The sequence below is a fragment of the Nothoprocta perdicaria genome, unplaced genomic scaffold (assembly GCF_003342845.1).
Source record: "Nothoprocta perdicaria isolate Ctin4 unplaced genomic scaffold, notPer1 scaffold_85, whole genome shotgun sequence".
NCBI lineage: Eukaryota > Metazoa > Chordata > Aves > Tinamiformes > Tinamidae > Nothoprocta > Nothoprocta perdicaria.
In genome coordinates this window covers 1,358,940-1,382,590 of record NW_020456143.1, presented here as the reverse complement: position 1 = coordinate 1,382,590, position 23,651 = coordinate 1,358,940, and the positions used below count along the sequence as shown (strand labels likewise).

The window sequence follows — 23,651 nt, the reverse complement described above, 5'->3', positions numbered from 1 at the left end:
ACTTCGTGCTAAGAAAAGGCCCTGATTAATGACTGAGTGACAACAACGGAGATTTCTTCCTTATCAACTGCTGTTGATTCTAGGAGCATTGGTACAACAAATCTTCACTATATTTTATGCTTCTGTGATACACAGAGTGCCCATTACATTCTTCAGTTCTAATTGGCCTGGCCTCAGTTTGGAAGGTGTTTGGTCAATCAAGACTAATAGAACTCTGTCAGTTCTAATTTGGAAGTGGAGTTTTCCTTCTGCTATGAATGAAAACAGCATTTATTTTTTTTCCTTAGCAACATGGGTCTTTTCTGATTGCCCCCTTGTGTKTCTCTGCTTGGCTATAATAAAAATTGAAAGAGTTACTTGAAGGTAGCTTTCTCACCAGCAGCTATCCTTTATCAGAATGAATTTTCATTAAGTGTAATACTTACACTTACTGCACATACTATAAGTAGGCTGAGGGTAAGAAATTGTACTTTAAATTTGACAAAGAAGAATTCATTTTGTGAACTGGTGAACGCCTTCAGAATAGAGCATACTGTCTACTCGTCCTGTCTAAAAGAAGTGAAAAAATTATTATACATTTGACACTAATTGCAAAACAACCTGCAGACTGCACTGAAGGAAGATAAGGTAATATAAGTAAGGTATAATATAAGAAGGAAGAAGATAATATAATATTGCATCTACAAAGTTCTGCAGTGGAGTGGACAAAAATTAATAGCTTTCAAATACAGCAGGAAAGATTTTGATTAGATATTATAAAAAGCTTTGAGTGTATAAAGGTATTTATAGTTAATTTTATTTTTATTTTTAAAAAATGGATGGAAATAGTTCCACCTAAGTTTGCCAAAACATTGAGAATGGGAAATTAGAAAAAATTGTTTTGTTTGTGTAGCCTCAGTTCTACATGAATTTATAACTTGCTATTTGTGATTAATTTATATCAATTTATATCATCATTGCTTGGAAGGAATCTTATTAGCTGAAGTCAAAAATGAGTTGCATAGACGATCACCTTCATTGTGTTAATGTTGTGATAGCTAGCAGTAAACAATATTAAAATTGTGTCAGCTACTTTGAAATTATTTATGTTTTTGTATAGTATGGAATTATAACTATCTTTTAAACCAAAGATTTATCATGAAGGATATAATATTTTTCTAAGACATTTCAATATATATTTTATCATCTAATTTTTTGAGCTGTCCTTATTGCTGACCAAACAGAAAACTTCAATTTTAGGTCAATCTTTTATAGACTGATTCAGATCTGAAACTCTGTGTGAGATCAATGGGATAATTTTCATCAGTCTGTTTTTCATCATTATCTGTGGAGACATCTCTCTGAAGTAATTTCAGGAAAAAATATCTCACCTGGTACTTTCAAATCTTAGCATCTATACCCCAGGTTTTGCTGAAACAGACTTTTATCTTGTTTTATTTTGAGCAYTAGCAAAATATTGATGGGGTATTTTCAATTGTTTTGAAAATAATAAAAAAAGGAATTTCCTTATTTTATTTTCATAGAACAAGAGCTTTATTTGTTTTGAAAGTGAGGTGCTTTAAAGTGTTTCAAATTTAAAACCCCAGATATTAGTAACTACTTAAAACCTTGGTTCATAGCCTCTTAATTAGGAAAAAATTATATCTTTCCACAGGCAGCAAAAGAGAAGGCACATCAATCTGAAATGATTTTTAGTGCCATTGATCGTTACTGTTTCTGAGCTAGTCTGTAGCTATGTATCAATATTTATACATTTAAATAATATTTCTACTTTGCTTTTTGTGCTTTCATTCTCAAAGATTAAGGTGGTTAATTGCTTTTGGTGGGAACTCATTGGATGTACTTTCAAGTCACTAAATATCTCAAAACACTGTGGGAACTGGTGACAAGTCTTCAGATCCCTATACATTTTTCTCACTGTCTTCAACAATTTAATAGTCCGCATACCCATTAAGCAGCAGAATTTATTTTTTAGACTGTCTACAATGCCAAAATATGTTGATAATATTGTTTCTGTACCAAGTGAGGTCAGAAAAATTGGTAATGCTGTAAGTAATTACAATTACATAGAGTATTTTCCCTCCTGGATACAGAAACAGTTTACTGTGCACCAGGTTGCTCACAAATCACATTTAAGCCACAACCTGCCACATAGCAGCTCTTACTTCTGCTAATGAAAGCTGASTCTCACATAATACATTGCATAAGGCTATTCTTCAAAAGATTTGGTCGAGTAATTCTGAGAATTTCATTTGGGATCGTAACGATAGCCTGGACACTACTTAGTTAAGTYATTTTGCACTAGCAATACTCAAATGGATGATGAAATTCTGTGAGTTTTGAGCCAATTTCAAGCTGTTAATTGGTAGATAAGTCACCTCAGGGATGATAAAAAGGCAGCACTAAGGAGATTTTAAATATTCTTTAGATTATGCAAGAATCTTTTTTATGGTGGCTGTTAGGGGCAAGGCATTTTTCTACAGTCTGAGGTGTAAACCTGCACTCCTGTTATTTATGTTTTTATTTGAGCTTCTGTCATATAGCATGGGATGTTTCCCGAGCAAATTTCAAATCCATCAGAATACATGCTCTGCTGTCCTTGTCTTTCCATGTTATGTAAGTAATTTGTTTACTTTCAGTTTCTGAGGACTCAGAACAGCCTGCTTTTCAACTTCTATAGGTACAGCTTCTGTTGGCARAGATAGATTGTGAGCAAGACTTTTTGCTAGTCATTCACTTAGAAAAGAATAATACTAAATCTCAGAAATTTTCAACGAAAGTTATAAATGCTAGTTTCACTGAAACTTTTAGACGCTTAAACTCTCGAAGAAGTCTCCCTACATTGTGACAGGAGCCAGAGAAAGAATTTTATTGCTCTTTAAATACTGTTGCCAAAAAAAAAAAAAAAAAATCTGCAGGAGTTGTAGCAGCATTATCTCACTATGAATTACTCATTTGTATTCATTATTTAAAGGACTCRGTTAATTATTTTGCAGGTGTTACTGAATATATACTACCCAGGAGCAGAAGAAGATTTTTAATGTGGTACATAAATATATATATGCACACACAAATACACAGTGTTTGCTTCAGTGACTTTGGAAGACTTAAGGCAATTTCTCATAGTCATACTGAAAGACAGGTGTGTGCATGTTTTCTGAATCAGCTTTTCTAGAGAACATAATCTTGAGAAATTTCCATCAGAAAAATTTCCTAAGTGCAGATATGATTGCTGTCAAATCTAAATGAAGGCCAGCCAACCAAAGCTTCAGGATCCCTTACCTGGGACAAACTCCCAGCTGCCTGAACAGGATATCGAGGACATGTGTTCTGAGTGGCACCACTTGATGGAAGACTCCACATCTGAGATGTGAGGTTTCCAGCAATCTGTCTCATGACTTTCTCACCTGAAAAATCCTGAAGTCATATTGCTTTTAAGTTTCATTATTTCCTTTTCGTGTGATGTAAAATTCCATTTACTTCAATAAGTTTCTTAACAGCTTGTAAACATTATAAAAAGGGTGTCAGATTTTTCCTTTTTTTTTTTTTTTTTGGTTTGTTCTTTTCCTCATTTTAGTGTTCATCACAAAGGACAATGAGTGCATTTAATTTAATTAAGCACTGTCCCTGTACTATTTCTTCTGCTGTACATTTTTAAATTATGTCATTTTATTCAAATATACCTCTGCGGACTTTAGTCACCCACGTCAGTTCAATAGTGCAATGAAAGACCAGGATGTCTGTATAGTCATTGAAAGAACTCTGCATTTTACAAATGAAGAATAATGACATTGAAAACTGCCAACTGACTGGTAAAATGTAAATTATGTATTTCAGTGCAAAACATATACTTTGAACAAGAAGATTTAAGACAGAAAGTTACAAACTTAAAAACAAATAGCAATAAAAAAGGTTAACAGAGTAGTCTCAGCAGGAGGTCAAATTAAAATTAAATTTTCTACAAGCTGGTAACAAGTTCAGAAAGCATCTCCACTCATTATGTCCAGAAATAAATCCTCTAAAATCTGCAGGGCAGTGAATTCTGTGTAATACTGTGGAATACTTTGCATAATATTTCTGCCCATCCTCTCTAAGCAAGATCTGGATTAATAGATTTTCCTTTTTTTTTTTCCTAATTTTTATGGAAAAGAGCATCCCTCATTCCTCCATTGACCAGATTATGTAAGTATCTGAATCCCAAGAGTAATTATAAGTATTCATCTTAAAGCTCAAATTTCATAGGTTCTCTATAACTAGCCACAAAGTATTCCAGTGGTTCTGCAAGAAAGATGGAGCTTTCTTCAGTGTATCTTTTACAAAGTGCTATGCTGGATTTATCACTGCTTTTACTAACATACTAAATTGACATTGTCTCACAGTCTTAATTTTAACAGTCTTATTAGCAACAATTATTTCAGTAATATTTTTTATTTAATAGTGAACAAATAGTATCTCAAAAATAGGTTGCTACCACTAAACCAGGTGATGCAAATAGGCAAAAGAAAAATCTATTAATATAATAGCATTACCTGTCCTCCACATGAGCAGTGAGTGCAGAAGCTCTGCTCTGGTTCACCAGCCTGTGCAGTGCACACGACTGTGCACGCAAGTGTGTCGCTCCGAGGAGGTATGAGCAAGACTTTAGGCACATTTCCCTGAAGAGCTTAAGAACTGCAGTATAAATCAGAGGGGGGATCTGGGAATCTTGATGTGAGGAAATGAACAGGCAGGTTCTCAACAAAAATGTTCATCTTCTGTCTCAGTAAGTTACAATGATTGTGTGCCTACTAGGTTTATAACACAAAAGAGTGTTAACATATTGCGTTAGCTTGAGTTTGTGTGTGGATATATTTGTGTATACAAATGCCATCTTCCACCTCCTTCTCAAAGAAAGGTTTATAGTTACATATGCCACCATGTGTTAAGTAATTTTTTATGGGCTATAAATGACTTGAGCAAGCTGTGAAATGAAACAGCCTGTTCTACTGCCTTAACAAGGCAGGTTCTGTGCTGTAAATGTGCAGTAAAAAGCAGTGAGTCATTGTCCAGACTAACTGGAATGAAAACATGCCACGTGCAATTCATATACCAATAATCATTCACTGTGTATATTTCTCCACAATGTAGGGAATGTAAATTCTCCAGTGTAAAGCACAGCTTTACATCAGAGAGAAAACATCCAAATATTGTATTTCTTTTTAACTTTGAAGTCAGAGTTAATGCATATAGGCATTGTTTTAAGATTCATTCCCATTTCTAAAATTTTCTTTAGCATCCTTAAGAAAGATAGGGCTCTATTAGATGTGTAGGTAACAGCTTTCTCTGAAGTCAATATTTTTGAAGCCAGAGCTGTTTGTCTAGGTATCTTGCTAGCAACCTATGTTCTTTAAAGTTTTGCACCTGATTTTATGCATCTACATTTTAGATTTTTTTTTCATTAAATCATACCTCCAAGAGACAGAGGGAATGAAAAATCTCCACATATGTAGCTATCTGCCAAAGCAGATGGGGAAGCGCCTAGCTGTTTTTTGTAACATAACATGTTTTGTGATTTGCATTTAAATGTCCTATGACTGCTTTTTGCCCTTGCCTTAACTGAAGATTTGGCAGAAATTATGCAAATAAGCTTTATTTTCATCTCACTTTKCTCCCCAAATGGACAATAGGTGACAATTCCTAGCAGAACAACTACTTTTCAAAAAGCAATCCTCAGGTTATTTGATTTCATTTCTCTCACTTTTAGCTGTTTTTCTTAGCAATTATATTGTTCTTATTATACTTACCAATCATTATATGTATTTGAATTTAAGTTGTAGGTTTTTTGTTTACATTTCAGGTACAAAATATTTTGTTCAAAGGTTTATTTTCTCTTCAGATTCACACAAAAAAGTAATATTTAAACACTACTTAGTCACTTATTTTTACCTTCTGACAATGTGTTACCTAGTATTTTTCAATTCTATTTATAACYATCTGATGCTCTCCTGTATCTCTTGGCACACTTCCTCATTTTCTACTGTCTTTTGCTACCATTCCTTATAATTCAAATATAACTTAAGTAATTTCATTGATCTAAAAGTGCTTGTGCTTGCATCATACCGTAATATAAGCTACATGGATGTCCTCATATACATATTGAGAAAGTATAAACTTCTCTTATTATTTTGGCAGAAAAAGCAAAAGGTGGATCAGGAAAGACTTTGACATTCCAAATTTTATTGTCAAACTCTCAAACTTTCATAGCAAGCCTTAAAAAGGACTTTTTTTWAAATGTATTTTTTGGAGGAGAGCAAAATAGCTTAGGATTTGTCATAAATTAAATGAGAACCTATGCAAAATATAGCAAAAATCATCCCTATATTTGTATAGAATAAAAAACAATTTGCAGTCTCATAATGGAATGGAATAAGAGTTTGCAGGCTCACTTGTCTAACTTTTACAGAATATTTGTTCCATATTACACAAAAAAAAAAATTGTAGTATTGTGCAAAATACTTTACTGTACTGAAAGTATGCTAAATATAGATTTYTAATTGTAATTTGCAGATTTCCTATCATTTTAGCAATACATTTTCTCCTTGGTAAAGCAGTAGTAGAATACACTTAAAATGCATTATACTACTCAAGGTGAGGATAGCTCTCTATGTATAACATTAAAAACTTTCTTTGTATATATTTCTGCCTGTCCAGTTCTAGGAAAAAAATGTGCCTTTCATCATCAGAGATTTCAGAGATGCTGTGGCAAACTGTCTTTTATGCAGCTCAGTCTGCAGTGTCTGATACATCTCCTTATGTAACATGCTAAAAATGTGAAAAGAAGCCTGGGAATGTATATTTAGGCTCAGGCACTGATTCTTAGCATAGGCTAAGGAAGAAAGGAGCAAAGAAGCCTTAAAGGGTTTTGCCTTCTAAGACACAGGGCTTCATAGGTCCCCCCCTCAGATCAGGGCTGTACCTATCCTTAAAGTTCAAGTAAAGCAGCAAGAATAATACCTGCCATAACTTAGCTTTTTTCATTGAAGTTATAGGAAATGATACAGCTGTATATCGGGATTCTTCCAAGCTTATTTCCACTGTCTACAAATTGGATTCCTGAATGAAAGCTAGTCATCTAGCCCCTCATCTGTAGGTACCTAAAAATAAAAATAAATAAAAATCTTTAAAAAAGGAAGGCACTTCCAGAAGCCTTTATCCATCTTAAGATAAATTTTAATTTAAACRAAACATTATAGCACTTTCTATTGACTATGTCTATTGACTATAGAGGGATTCTATGGTGGATCCTTCTAGATGGGTGAGACATCTGACTTTTTACAAGGCAAATCATGTCATAGATAAATTATTCTAAATTTTTGAGAGTTCCAGATGTTTGATGGAATAGCAGGCACTATTGACACTGGCACAATAATTGAGCTTAGTACCTAAGGGATCCCTCCCACAAAAAAATGAAATCTGTAAATAAACAGAGGCAACCAGCATATGGGAATTAGATCTATAGCTCTATTGACTTCTTGCATCCCACATCTTATCCTCCCTCTCCTTGCCTTCCATCAAATGCAGATATTCTTTAGTCATTTCAGCATTAAAAAATAGTCTGAAGTCACCTCTGATCTCCTAAATTTTTGAATATGCCACTTACAGCTGTTGWCATTATTTTCTTTCATAATCTCCAAGATGTCTTCTAGACTCTTTATGGTTCAAGGTTTCCAGGCAAATCTCTCATCTCTTTTATTGTCCTTTCAGTAACTGACTTGGGCAGTTTCTGACACTAAAGAAAATTTCTCTGATCCTTCTCTTCTGAACTTTTGCCTCATTATCCTACAGCCACTACACTTTAAGATCCTGCTTTGCAGAAAAGAAGACCTTTAAAATAACAGAGAATTGATATATGCTTGTGTTCATTTTGTTCATATTTGAGCATCTCCAAAATATCATTACTATCTTCCCAACATTTTAAAAAACACATTATTGCAAATCAAGAGCTATTCTACACAAAGCCTCAGATCAATGTCTTCCTTCCTTCCTTCCTTCCTTCTTTCCTTCCATCCTTCCTTCCTTCCTTCCTTCCTAACAAACAAACAAACAAACAAACAAACAAAGAAGCAAATCAAGCAAATCAAGCAAATCAAGCAAATGGAGGCATGTGGGAAGTAACCAATACATGAAAAAGAGATTCATAATTTTTTAGGAAAGACATCAGACCTCCACATCTCAACAGGCAAAAGATTTTGTCCATTTTCAAAAGGTATTTTGCACAAGAGTTTAGGGCTTTTTTTCTGAAGAGAGGGACTTGAAGACAGTTTCTTTCAAATTTGCCTTGTTTAATCCTACTTTAGCTTCACTCAAGCATTTTGGGCACACGGGCAAAATTTTTGCACTAATGTATTCACTGCTTTGTGGGCAGTGTGAATGTCTGCTAGCTTTATGGCTCATAATATAAAACTGGCAGCTGGAGCTTGCTCACACTCCTGAGCCTAAAAGCTCGCCAGCCATTCACACTGCCCACAAATCTGTAAACTGGGTTTGCTGGGAGAGAAGAAGAGCTGTATCTCTGCCTCCTCTTACATACCATCACATGCTGGTGCATACATTAGGGCAAATGGGGAGGTATTAATGGAAAAACTTAATCTTCTTTGCTCGTCTCATTACACTGTCTGCTTATTGCAGCTCAAGTCTCTAGGGCAAGGAGATGTAGGGAGAACATATAAGGGAGAACATATTAATGCAGAGCATCCTGGGATCCCACAGAGAATCCAGTTGTTAGAAGCTAAACAGAGACCATTTATCTCCTTGTGGATGAGCATGACAGGAGTCCTAGATACATCAGATATGGGAGGGAAGAATATATAAAAACATCTAAGCTCTTCATGCATGTGTGTAAACACGTGATGAAAGATTCTGAACACATACCAGGGATCCTCCCTAGTTTTAATCCCTCTTCAGAGAYGAGCCAGTTTGTTCAGTGACCTGCTGATAGTGTCCCATGCCCAGATACTCCTCTATCCAGTTGCAGGAGATTCAGGAACCTGCATGTCTCAGTCACGTCCAAGGCTCTGGTGAGTACATTTATTGAGGCAGTCCAATGTCGACAAACCCTATGACATCTATTTAAGGTACTCTGAGCAAGAGGAAGTAGTGGTTAAGGCTGTATTAGATGTCTGATTGTTCTTAGCAGGGAATGCAAAGATGAAACCAACCTACAGAGAAAATTGTGGCATTTCTGAGGGAGAAAGAAATACTTAGGAGAAAGGTAACAAAAGACAAAACCTAGAAGGGAATGGGAAGGTCTCAAAAGGACAGGAAAGGTCAGAGGCTGTGCATGTTTCAGGTGTTCTTTATAAAGCTCATCCGTCTTTATTTTTGCAACAGCATTCCAGCAGCTCTGGATTCAGCTCCTCTTACAGGGACAGCAGCTCTGTCCCTGTAAGAGGAAGAAAGATATTATGAACAAACAACCATTACTGCAAATAACTGGTGTGATGTTAAAAGAAATAATAATAATATTAAAAAAAAAAAAAAAAAAAAAAGAAATAAAGAAAGGAGAGGAGTCTTTGCCTAAACAAAGACTAGAGGGATGAGTTGTCTGGTATATTGGACTCTTGACATTTTTGTCAGTGAGCACCATTCTGACTTAACTTCAGCTGGAGTTGCTAATGCCCCATAATGAAATGTAAATAATAAATGGATAGTATTTGCAGTAATACTAAATTATTTATTGCAATAAGATGATGCTGTCTCGTTCTGCTGAAGCACAGTTTTCTGCTGTAAACTGGGGAAGATGCTCTGGTTCTCCAAACACCGTTAAAGGAATTGAGCTGAAACATCACTCTTGCTGCAACAATACTCTTTGGCACGCAGAAGATTACAACTGTATGATTATAGTAGAAGGGAACATAATCATGGCACAGGTTCTCATCAGCCAGTATCTGTATATTCTCACCGGACTGGGGATAACACACTATAGGCCTACATGATTATAGTAAACCCAATTCTAGTTAATAAGTCCAAACAATTCTTTTTAAGAACATTAAGTATTTTGTTATGATCTTCATCTCAGGAAATGGCACAGACATTAAGTGTTTAATAGCAAACAAAGTCACTGGAGGGACAGAGATGTGGGGAGAAAAACATATATCTGGGTTTGACTTAGACATCTCCCGTATTTTAAATCTGTAAAATTTCTTTCTTCCAATCAAGTTTGCAATAACCCACCTTGGATTCCTTAATTGTTATGACATGTTTCTACAAACTAAATGTTACAAACATATCTCAATATAGCTGAACTCAAGATRTTGTTAATTTAAGCAATATAGCTGTATAAAGAGCATTTGAATTGCTCAGTTCTGGAAGATAAGATGTCTCAATATACAATATTAGAGATAACTATAACTGCATCCTATCCAGGTCACTAGATACCTAGAGACAAACTTTGGTAGAATAAAGCAAAGAAATGCCAGTGTTCTCGCAGTGCACAGTTCCCAGAGGTTCATTAATTTAATCTCTCAGGGTATGAAAAAACAGATAAAGACCTAAGGAAATGAAATTAGCTCTAACAAAAGACTTTATTTCAGATCATATGGTTATGATGGCTGTATGCTAATCAGTACTCATCTCTTCATCTTACTCTGAAAGATTATGGAAAATATGAGGTTTATTACTTAATCTTTCAGAATTATAAATGTAAGAGATTCAGACACCGCAGTACTTCACATCATACTTAGAAATGCTTTTAAGATAAATTGTTAGACAGAATTGATTCACTTTATTTTTCCAGAGGGGAGCACTGATCCAAACGAGGATAAATGCCTGTTTCCAGAATCCACTGGAAATATAAAATCCTCTGGAGATTTCTTATTTCCAAACTTTCTCTATAAGAAAATATATACAGAGATGTATGATGCAGTCTCACAGTTAGCATTCTTTTGGCAGGGTTGCACTGTCAAATAAATTATCTGCTTGTTTCATTTGATTGGATTCCTTGATTTCCATACCGAATCATGTTAGATTTCAGGCTTCTTTTGGCACAAACCAATTTGTTCATTCTGAGATTAAACATAGGTTCCGGAGACAGTCTGTTCATCACAAAAAATTATGGAGGAAGCGATGACAAGTCTGACTCTGTCWGACTGCCAGCACCAGCTTGGCACATCTTGCACTGCCAAGACTCTCCAACAGTCTTGGGCACCATTCTCCAGGGCAGCATCATCCAGTCCACATGTGATCTCCTCCAGGTTACACTCATTCTCTCGGAACTTTACACAAAAACAGAAACAAGAAGTAAGCATTTCTGTTTCTAAGCCAGCAGAGAACAAGATGGATGGTGAGAGATCACACTGCCAATGGCAAAAGTGRTGTGGATGTGTCCAGTCTGCTCTAGAGGAGTCTTGTTCAAAGCAGCAGAGCAGAGAGTCCTGCAYTCACCATTTAAATGTGTTGCTGAACTGGCCTTGATAACACAGACCAAGAGTAGACAACTGTATGCTGTTATCTGGGATAATTTTGATTGACAACATATATTGGATCAAAAAGAATTGCAAGTACACTCCATAGTCATCARTCCTCGGAAGATGAAACTTCATTTACTATTTCAAGATAACTTTAAAGAGTGGTGGTCAAAAACAGTGCAGATGAAACTTGCGTCATTTACTGCAACAGTCATTTCACACTAATAGCAGAATTAATTAATCTTTTGCAGTATGGAGTGGGATACTTCTAAAAGAAGAACAGTTTATGTTGCTATTACCGTAGGAAGTTGAACTCCATTAATGTTTCAAAATACCTTGCAGCATTTTAGTTAATTAACCATTATCTTTTAATTACCAATGGATTTTTGAAAAACATGGTCCCCTAAGCTGAAATGTACTTTCATGTAAAAACATCAAAATATTTAATCATAACTACAAATTTTGAAGAATATGTTGGTTACTGGTAGCACAGTGCTGCAGTGCATGCCTGTGGCCTTCTTGCAGCACATGAGTAAATGTCTGTGTGAAATGTGAAACATCAGATAAAATCAGCTTAAATGTTTTTCTCACTTGCAGTATTTACTCCACCCTCTGTCTSTGTAAAGCAATTATATATCTCCCTGGTCCTTGTTTGCTAGACTAAACTATCAGGTAATATTTTCTTAGTGTCTTCCTATACGGTTCTTTGCCACTGTGATAATCCTGGTAGCTTTGTTTGCACCTGTTCCATCTTGAATTCATCTTTCTTGAGGTAAACAGTAATATTTGAATTACAAATGGTTTTCCAGTGTTTCAGAAAGGTGTGTTAAATATGTAAAAGTTCTTTCACTGTTTTTTTTTTTTTGAATTGCATTTTAGCATTTGCTGATCATCATCCTATGTGTACTAGAACACCTGCGATCGCTTCTGCTCCCACATCAGTTAAGACTGGTGTTCTCTAAACTGTGCACTGTGTTTTATCTTCTCCCCACACATGCAATCTTTGGGATCTTTCGATCCCATGATACCCTGAGCAACTTAATTTCTGCCATGTCATTATCCAAGATGCATTCATCTCATCCAGCTGTGAACAGCATGAACAGCCCAGCTGTTCTATATCGATACCTCATCAGTTTTTCCCTTTTTAAGCATATTTAAATGGAAAGAATTCACTCCATTAACTAATACAGATTTTACCTATTATTATAATCCGTAAAAGCAAATGTGAGAGTGATGAAGGTACATGAAAAAGAAGGGAAAAAGCCAGGGGATTGGAAGGATGAAAAATCTCTTCTGATTCTTTAGATTTTGCTATCTTTATATAGTGTTTTTTGTTTCAATGACATTTTTCATAAGGCTGGTGCTAAGGCTTTTTCATCGCATGCTGTGGGAGAAGTGAAAATTAGCATGGAAGCACAAGAGAGCTACCATGGTTCATGTGCTCTCAGCTGGAGATCGTTGTTTCCCCCAGGAGGCTTAAAAAGTGTGGCAGGGTTGTTTGTTGTAAAGATTATCTGGGGATACTGAATGGTCTATGGAAAATTTCTAGGCACTGGGAAGGGCTGCTGGAGTTTTCAAACATATTATAATTACTGTAAACATTTCCCCTTGCTCTAACCTGCAGAATCACAGGTAGCATCCTACCTGCCTAGTGTTGTTTTTAGGTTAGGAACACATCAAGCATAAGCCAGACATATTTTCCAGAAAAGACTGTAGTTAAAGATTTCCTGAAACTAGCATTAGATTTGTGTTACAACTTCTGCGTAGGCTGAGTTTTCTTCATAAATAATCACTGTAGTGAGTGCAGACAACAATATTCATCAAAAAGCTAGATGTATGCAACACCTTTCAGGTGTGTGGTGCCTTCATCAGTATCTTTGGCAGTTTATACACAGAGCAGAAATGGCATTCTCCTGTATCCATGTACAGTAGTTCTGCATCTGCTGTTTAACCAAGCTACARCTAGTGGGCACTCAGCTTCAGTGCTTCCCTGAACATGGACATTTTAACGATATGTTTAAAAGCTGCTGACACACCGAGGAAAGAGATTAATAAATAAAAAAGACTCTGCTGGCCAGTCCTTCTCTTTGGTCCTATCAAGGAAATCTTTCTGCTGCCATCTCAAGATGTGGACAGTGCATATTCAGACCTACATGAAGAGCTTCCTTATGATTAAATGCAATGGCAGAATCACCAGTCTCCTAGCAGGTCCTGTCCAGCTATAGAAATGATAGCTGAAATGCTGACCCTGCATAATCCTAAATGAAAATTTGTTATTTACAGTAAATGAGGCAGATTTCAGCCTCATTTTGTGAGAAGGGTTGTGATGCCATGTTGTAGCTGTGACTATTTGCTGTGACTATTTGTAATCAGATTTTTCTTCATTATCCAAATAAAAATATTTTAAGTAGGAAAAACAATAGACTGTATGACTGCTCATAGACATCTGCGAAACAACAGCTGGCTTCTTTAGGGAGGAATTACTCAAATCTGAGTAGGCATTTGTGGTACATGCAAGTAATCTCTAAATGACGCTTGGTAACTTCCTACTCTTTCAGAGGGGAGATCTGCAGCTGTAACATAATTGTTTACTTTCTGCAGAGCTGTGATACTCTTTATGAAATGTTAGCATCAGCTTCCAGAATTTCCCGTTAATGCATTCAAGCACCAGATTCCTGGCACTAGGTACCAAGGGCTCTTAAGTGATTAACTTTTTTTTATTTTAACTTATGTCCTAAATAAATAATATTTTACCCTATCAAGATAATAGGTATGGAATACTGTATTAAGATAATAGATACGGAAGTGCTGTCTCTGTTCTGAAGTGATGTTATAATGGACTGGATATGACTCTGGATGTGACAGACTTCAGGATATTCTTCTGGGAGCACATGAAGTGGAAAGGAGAGGCAGCTTTGCCTACATTTCATTCTGTGGCCTCTCCTCATCTCCAGAATGAATTACGGAGAAATCCATACATTGTGGGAATTATGCGTATTTCTGCGCCCATAAGGAAAGAACTAACCTGTACATTTAAAGGGCACTGTTAGAACTTTCTTTTAAATTATGTGAATGATATTGCTCCATATAAATAAGAAGATTAAATGAAATGCTAACTCCACAGAAGTCAACTCATCGTCTTTCAGAACAATTACATCTACGGAAACCTCCTTTTTTACACCCTGTTGAATGTTTTCCTTTTATTTTTATGCAAACTTCTTGCAGTAACCTTACTTGTAGCAAAGCTTTCTGAAGAGGTGAATTGCAGTGACCATTGTAATGACTTCTGTAACGACAGTGTACCACTGTAATGACAGTAACCACYGCAATGACTTTTTAGTGGCTTGTAATGACTTCTACTGAAATTTGTATTRTGGTGAGCAAAATCCCTCTGAAGCAAATGCAATCTAAAGCATATGACATAGTTATAGGCATACATACTGCATATATTTGCCCAGTTTGTTTACCCAAGCAATACATTATTCTTATATCTCTGATTAAAAATCATAAGCTAACACAGGAACRCACACAGACAAAAGAACAAATGAGAAACTTTCCTTCTTTAAAATATAGACAGATAAATTACAGCTTCTTTTACATTGATGAGGGTTTTTTTTTCTGCTTTTACAGGTAAAACACAGGTAATGGGTGAAATCAAGATTGCATTAAAGAAAGAAATGAAGACAGATGGAGAACAACTGATAGTAGAAATCCTTCAGTGCAGAAATATCACATACAAATTTAAATCTCCAGACCATCTCCCAGGTATGACACAGAAACCAGCCTTAAATGTGATGTATCTGAAGATGTTTAAAAATGTCATTAAAATGGAAAATAATTTATTTCTTAACCAGACTGACATATTCTATATAGTTCCTTTTGCACTATTCTTTTTCTTTTTTGCTCACATAAACAACTTTAGTGACAGTAAACACATTTTCTAGAAGTAAATTTCCTGTCAACAGTTAATCCCTTTTTAATCTACTTTCTAATTGTTTAAAATTTCTTAACTTTAATAAAAAGTCATGGTTACTATGATGAATACATATATGAATACATATATGGTGAAAATATGTATTGGTGAAAAAATGAATTTTTAAAGTTAAAAAAATGTTAGTGATAGAATTTTCATAGGTAGATAGAAATACATAGATACATCAAAATGTATACTTTTAATATTATAAACACAAAGTAACACTCCCACTTCTAGTGGAGTCATTCTATTTTTACTCAGTGCTTAGGGAACAGAAATGTCTGTTCCATAGTCTGTTATGTTCCATAGTCATCTACTGAAATCATTATCATCAATGATTATTTAAAAGCTTCTGTATTTTTGAACTTCKGAAATTCTGAATTTTTGAACTGTTCTTCTCCAGACCTGTATGTAAAGCTGTACGTTGTCAATATCTCAACCCAAAAGCGAGTAATTAAGAAGAAAACCAGAGTTTGCAGGCATGACCGAGAGCCTTCATTCAATGAAACATTTAGATTTAGTTTGAGTCCTGCTGGGCATTCTCTTCAGGTAATTTTGCATCTTATTAAAAACTAGTTTTGTATGTTTTGTATGTATGTAGAAAATTATGAARTTAATAACATAAATGTACAATAATAGAAATATAGGGCTGGAATAGACTGGAAAAGATTGTTTAATCCATCATTCAACAAAGAGGCAGTATATATARGCCAGCCCTACAACTTCTTTTATGCTTTTAAAATTCTCCGTAGAAAAAATATTCTACATGCATTCCAAAAATACCTGCCTGCATATTCAGAAAGTTTAACAATTTACTTGAATATTTCACATTTTAACTCATCTAACTTATCCTTAACTATTCCCCAAAACACAATTCGCCACCATTCTCATTATTAAAGAAAAAGAAAAGAACAAATTGTTATTGCTTCTCTTTCTCTCTTTTATTTTTATAGGCTAAGTAGACAATGTCCTATTCTCTAAATGATAATAGTTCTGTCATTCTCTCCAGTTCCTCAGCTTATAAAATCATGATGCCTAAAACTAGACACAATAGTCATACTCTCAGGCATTGCACAACCACAGATGATGCCAGGTCAAATATTCTCTGTATGCATCAGTATAATATTTCCAGTCTTGAGTGCATTGAATGAGGTGTAGAACTGATTTAGGAACTGTCCCTCTCATGTTTTAGTTGCTCAGACAAATCTGATCATTTGATCAGATATGCTTCTTTTGAATGGTAAGAGTTACCTCACTTGCCCTCATGTATTTATACATGACTAAGGCTAAGCCAGTTATTCAGGCTTTCTCTACATGCAGGAAATAGAGAAGACAATTCCTGGGATACCTGCATGCTAATCCAAAGATAAAACTCTTTTTTAATGTAACATTAAGTCTGGATGACTGATTTAAAAAAGCCAACTAGGTTTGATGACTATAGTTTCAACATGAGGCCAAAAAAATAGATATTTTCTTCCCTGCATGAAAATATCCTAGCAGCCTTATTAATTAAATAGACTGAATTCAGATTTATTCAAGACATTATATTATGTTGGAAAATCTGGTTTGGTCATGCCAAAGTTCAAGGACTAAAATTTCTGTGAAACTTTTACTTCCAGGAAATCTCTTCAAACTTTTGAAGAGGAGCTTAGCAGGCCAGTAAGGAGGACCCCACAGAGCCCTGACTTTTCAAGAGCAAATTATTAAAGAGTAATGGAAATCAGGAAGATAGTCATAGGAATATCTGGCCTGACACAGATTTTCTCTCGAATGTTGTGAGGTGCCCTAGTGCAGCAGACTGCAGAGAAGAGGTGCTGTCTTTGCTTTTCAGCATCCTTTCTATAAGCTGCATGCAAATTCACCTGCGCTGTCTCTTTGAATATAAGGCATAGAATGTCTTAAGCACTAGCAATCAGAAAATTTAAAACAAACAAAGGATTTCATTTCTTCATAAAACTCGGAATTTGAGCTAAAAAATTTATTGTCATATGGTACTATGAGATGTTTTGATGGAGAAAATTATAAAAGTGATTGCACAGATTCATGGGAAAAGTATCTCATAGACTATTCAATGCTCTTTGTGAATCAGTAATTCAATAGTACTTGTAAAAGTATTACTGTTCTGTTCTTATCCTCTGCCATATGCACTGTGCCTGATCACCTAAAAGAAAATGCTGATCTGGACATATCTTTGGTCTGGCTCAGTATTCCTGTTTTTATGTGCTCCTCCTACCTATCAGCCTATGAGATCCTACTGCAGAGCTATAGGATGTAGCATATAAAGCATGAAGTTGATTGATTGATTTGGAGAGTGATGAGCACTTAGGGACATCACCAAAAGAGATCTCCTGGAGAGGGAAAGGAAATCAAATGAGAATGTGCAGAACAAAGAGGGAGCTGGGACCTAAAGAAGAAAATATGATCAGAGATAAGAAGAACTCAAGCGAAGCACTTAGTGGGGCTAGTTGGATAAAGAGACTAGGRAATAGTGGATGCACTGTAGCCACGCCAAGTGCATTATAAAGAGAAATGAGAAACAGCCAGAAGCAGCCATTAGGGCAAGGCTCTGTACTCTAAAAATCAGCACGGGTGTACACCACAAGAGTTATGAAATGGGACCGTGGATTATTGTAAGGTGATGAGAGCTATGACCAACTGGTCTGGCTATTGTGATTATATGTATATAAAATATCAAACTTAGAAATAGACTAAGTGATGCAGGATAATAATACCATATTTAAAGCTTGGAGCAGATAAGAAGCAAGACTGAGATGCAAAGAGGTGAGAGAAGATGGAAAAATCATGCCGCAGCTGAGGAAAGTAGAAAGAAGGATCAAGGACAGAACTGACAGAAAATTACTGTTAGAAATTCTTCCTATCCCTAAAAATGTTGATTTGACATAATCAAAACATGCTACATAAAACATTTTGACAGATTTAAGACAGGCATTTGCCTTAGTCCCTGCCAGGTTGCTCAATAGCCTCCCTCATTTCCCTGGTTCCTTGGCAACCCATCTGGAACACCTCACAAAGAGTTAGGCTCCTGGATTCTTTACCTTCTTTATGCTGTACTTGCTTCCTAGCTGGTTGGCTCACAGCAATTGGAAATACATAATTTCATATGTAAGAGAAATAGAATATTTTTCACAGATGTTGACTTAGCAGCTTCCGTACTGATGCAAGACACTGGATCATGCAACCTGGAAAGCCACTATAGGTTGCTTATCTCTCTCAAGGGGTGATTTTCTGATGGGTGAAGTGAGATGTGCCTCCCTAAATGCTAAGTTCCCAGGGCTGCTTCATTAGATTCTCTGAACTTGAGCCATTTGACTGACAGGCATGTAGATTACAAAGTTTTGAGATATGTATGTGTTTCGCCAATTGATATTAAGACTGGCCACTGAGAAGCCATCAAGGAAACTGCTTGGACTTTTTGTTTGTTTGTTATACCTCATTGTACTAGAAAGCTTTCTTTTTGGCTTTGTGCTTAACACCAGAATGGAAAATGTTCAGAAATGTTAAAAATTGTGTTTACTAGGAATTCTATTTCTTCTAGCTCTGCTACATGCCTCTTACAATATGGATCCCTCTAGCATCTCAGACAAGGTGTATCTTTCTTCCTTGTTAGCCTGAACCTTTGAAGGCAAACAAGGAATTGACCCTGCCAGTTCACACAGAAAGTGACTGCCTCTTGCTGTAATCAGTTATCTCCCTTGCTCATTGCCTGAGGTCTCCTCAGTGGCTGTGAATACTATAAATCTGCCATTAATTTTATTGGTGAAGTGCTATTTCTCCTCCACCTCTTTAAAAAATTAAATAAATAAATAAATAAATGTTTCCATAGGAAAGAATTGACTTGTGGCACACAAAATCTATTTTGAGTTATTCTCCATCTCCCATGAACATAACAGATACATTTTTTTTTTTCATACAGCTTTACTCTGTGTTTAAACTTAACCTTGTGTTTGTCTTTGGCAACCAGTAGGTGAACAAATTGCCTAGTGAAGTCCAGGATTGTCATTTTCTGGTTACTGTATCCCATGATAATAAATAGAAAAGGGAGGAGATCCAATTTTCACTGCTTCATTTCTCCTGGCAAGATCCTGTATTAAAAGCTATAGACAATTTTTCTTGCACTAAAAGAGAGCTCAACATTTCTGAATCTTACTTGTCTGTCAGCAAATTCAGTGTGTTAATTAGCATAGTTGTAATTTGTTGTTGTTGTTGTTTTCCCAGATTCTGCTTGTCTCCAACGGAGGGAAGTTTGTGAAAAAGACACTGATTGGGGAAGCGTATATCTGGCTTGACAAAGTGGATCTAAGGAAAAGAATAGTAAACTGGCACAAACTGTTGGTCAGCTCCACACAGACACACTGAGCGAAGTGGTCTGCTTAGGGCACAAAACCTGCAGAGTCTGCTATAAACAGCATCACTCCAAGACTCTAGTTTGATATCATTGTGTTTAGCTAGTCTTTCAGAATACAAAGTAGAAAAGAGCAGTCTCTGTGCTACATAGCACATGTAAAAGAGGGCTAGTACACTTGTTTTGCTGCAAAAGACAGCAAAGTGAAAGAAAACCTGGGCCCCGAACTTAAAGTGAGGCTGTTGGAAATGAAGACTGATATGTGGGCTCCGTGTTGTTGGACTCTGCCAAGAGAGTAACTTGGGAAGAAATGATGAAGGCTGGTACCTGGAAGGCAGGTATTGATGCAGAGTTTGTCTGCGACTGGAAGTAGAGTGATGAAAAGAGCAGTCTGGTTTCCTGCGCAAGCAGAAGGAGATCACTTTATGCAAATACACCTAGGGTGACTGACTTTCCACATCCCACTTATCAAAAGTGTAAAATGTGTTCCTCTGCACCTTAGGGTCTCTGATGATTCGCTTTAGTGAGATTATGCCACTTGAAACAAAACACAAGTTGTTTGCAGAAGTGGTCGTGTTGTTTTATATCATTTTTCCTTCTTTTTCCTTTAAAAATGATATGCTATGGAGAAACAGATTAGAAATGTTTCATTTGTGTGTGTTAACAATGGATATAAATCACTGTCCTAGAATGTAATGAAACTATATTAATGGTCTATAATTTGGGGTGTGAATTTAGTAAGAAAGGACAGGATATAAATTGCACTAAACAAGGAAGAAAACAAAATGTTGTTTTGTCAATTATGCTGTAACTCAACCTACCCTTTGAATTGTCAGTTTAAAGAAAGCTTGGAATCAGAAGTGATTTAAGCACTGGGACTAATATAGTTATTTCAACTAATCCTTTTGTTTTCCAGTGATCCTGAACCTGTGCAAAGACAATAAACTTGAGAATGTATGCTAGGTACTTCAGAGCAGTAGAGCCACTGTGCCACTGCGCCATGCAGGGCTGCACATGTACATCAGCGACACTTGACGTCTAACTGGAAGGGACAATAAGATGGTCAATGGGGTAGGTTGTTGCATTAGAAAGAGTTAAGAAAATCCTCTTACTGTCTCAGGTGAATGTCTGGGTACGATCCTCTCAACAATGTGGCTTCTCAGCTAATTTGGAAAGTAACTTGCAACACCTAAGACTGGGTCAGAACTTCTACAATGAAAGTCTCAAAAAGTTCAACTGTTTGTAACTAAGCAGTTAGCTAGTTTTGGTCAGAAACTAACATGTGGGGTGTTTTTGAGTAAGTGTTGCATTTTAGTTCTTACGGCTTTAGAAGAAAGAAGAGCTTTTTTTTCCCTTTGATTCTTAAAAGTGCAGGCATTTGTTAAAAAAAAAAAAAAAAAGAAAAGAAAAAACAAGAATCAACATGGTACTAATGCCCTTGTTACTCAGAGGTCACTTGATACTTCACAGCTTCAGTTAAAAAGTGTTTTCTCTGGACATATTACCTCAAGACCTTTGCATATTTAAAGAAGAAATAATCAAACAATTCAATTATTTATTTTTTCTTCTCCAATAATGACCTTCATCAGTTTTTTTTAAACTAATCTTCTTATGTTTTCTGAATTTGTTTGTATGTAGCACGCTTCTGCATGATGTTCAAGACCAACTGATAATATTCTTTTTGAATGAATACTTTACCGAACAAACAAAAAACCAAAACAAATGGGCCAACTCCTGAAAAGCTATGCCGTCTAAACTGGTGATGTTTATGTCATTCATTGTTTCATTTGTTTTTAAAGAGTTAAAATAACAGGACAGAAAAAGAATACGAGGGGAAAAAAGTCACAGAAAACTTTAATGTTACACCACAGAAACTCACATTAAGTTGTTGATAATCTGCTTAACTTATGAGCAATCTTATCAAAACCCTATTAGCTATGTTAAAACCACAACATCACTGGCAGTGAGAGTAGGATGTGTGCTTTAGTGTTGAATATTATGCTTTCAGCAGTATATGTAACCCCTAACTCTCATGTATATTGGAAATTGCCCTCTGGAGTTATCGTAGACATCCTACATGTTTTGATGTTGTATGTGTTCATATGAGAGCATAAATACTTCAAGGAAAAAATCCCCAACCAAAATAACAACAAAAAAGCCCCATGAGGCTATATCTGACATATGTGTTGCTCTTTTGGTACGTTATTTTACATTCTTGGTGGCTCCAGTGTTTTTTTTTTGTTTGTTTTTTAGAAAAAAAACCAGTTTCAATTACTGTGTGAAGTACATGCCACGACGTGTGCAATTTTGTGCAAACTGCTGGTAATTTTGCTATCACCAGGATTTATTAGTAAGGCAGCAGGACGTGCTGGTGGTTGCTATGGAGATTTCCAGCGGGAGCAAGCGCCACGGGCAGCTGGCAATCGCCGCTCGTCTCTGAGACCAAGCGTGCTTTGCTCTCACACACGTACACGTGGCCGACGTTTCTGTAAAATACTTGTGTTGTTTTGGTAGCTGAGGGCCTGGTCAATGGATGGGTTCATCCAAACAACGTTGGGTCTCTAGCCAGCACGCAACGTGCTTCTGCAGGCTGCTGACAAGGCAGTTTTCGAAACCCACCGTGAAATGTGCTGCAGAGGTTGTCAGGAACGAGGAACAGGAACAGGAATGAGAAGACTCCTCCGGCATCACCATCTTCTGGTACAGCGGACAGCGCTGGGCCCGCGCACGCTCTCTCTTCTGAGGCAGTCTCAACTCAGCTTAGACGATGCTCCCAAAGTGTGCCAAGCTCCTTTTATTTCCAACCAAATTTCTAGGTTGTACAGGAATCACTCTATGCAACACAGGTTCATGGTTGAATGCATTTCTTTTTTTTTTCTTGTTTAATGAATGAAGTTAGGAAAAACTCTCTTGTGACAAAGTTTTTTAATAAATATTCAAACAAGGACTATTAGTATTTTTTACTTTTTTTTATATATCTCAGTATATTTTTTCACTTTTTTCCATTATTATTATTTGTTTCTTTTATCTGGCCAAAAGTGCTTAACTGTGGCAACTGCTTTTATGATTTCTGGATGATTATCAAGGAGTTCACACATTTCTACAATTGCTTTTCAGATGCAGATTGCAAGGAGGCAATATCAGAGGCATTTAATTTTTTTTTTTTTGTTCATAAATCTTCTGGGTCAACAGAGATTGAAGCTACTTCTTTGTTCAAGGCCTTGTATGGTGGAAACAAGCTGAAAAAATGAGCAAAAGCACAGTGTGTGTGTTTACAAATGACAGGGATTTCTAATGTTGTTATTATTATTATGCATAAGATGAGCAGCAAAAAGTCACTTTTTTTTTCCAGGTTAAAATTAGACATGAGAGTTTCTATGATGAATGCTGAGCTAGTTCTTTATCATTACACTTTAAAGGGATAGTATCCAGGGGCAATGAGTGCTGCTTCTTTATTATTACCCATATTTTTACATTACATGGATCTTACATGGAAAAACATAAAAAAAAAAAAACAATCCAAACCAGCTCATATCAGTAACAATCATTCTGTTGACTTAAACTGGCTTTACATCAAGACTTAGAAAGTACTTGAATTACTTTTGTGGATGCTGGCTCTTTGCATGGTTAGGCTGTGGGATTTGGTAGCTGGTAACCAGCTGATATTGATTCTTACTTTGAGGATGATGATAAACAAAAAGAAGACATCTATTATATTGTAAGCTAGTGTGWGCCCAATAGAGATTATTTAATTAGGATTTAGTTTCATGGAGATATCATAAAGATGTTAATAGTATTTTTTTAACTTATAATTTGAATCATAACTGACACTATTTTTAAGTACTTTATTTTCATTGCTACGATGCTGAAT

At 36.0% G+C, this 23,651-nt stretch overlaps 1 protein-coding gene across 1 annotated transcript in view; it reads left to right on the top strand.

Moving 5' to 3' along the window:
• The window catches only part of PCLO (piccolo presynaptic cytomatrix protein), a 320,601-nt gene extending 299,524 nt beyond the window's left edge, over positions 1 to 21,077 (top strand). Inside the window, exons 24-26 of the mRNA XM_026052206.1 lie at positions 15,075 to 15,209; positions 15,821 to 15,966; positions 19,654 to 21,077. Of these exons, the coding sequence (XP_025907991.1) occupies positions 15,075 to 15,209; positions 15,821 to 15,966; positions 19,654 to 19,794 (422 nt within the window). The 3' untranslated portion in view covers positions 19,795 to 21,077. The remainder of the gene's footprint in view (positions 1 to 15,074; positions 15,210 to 15,820; positions 15,967 to 19,653) is intronic.
• The last annotated feature ends 2,574 nt before the right edge of the window (positions 21,078 to 23,651 follow it).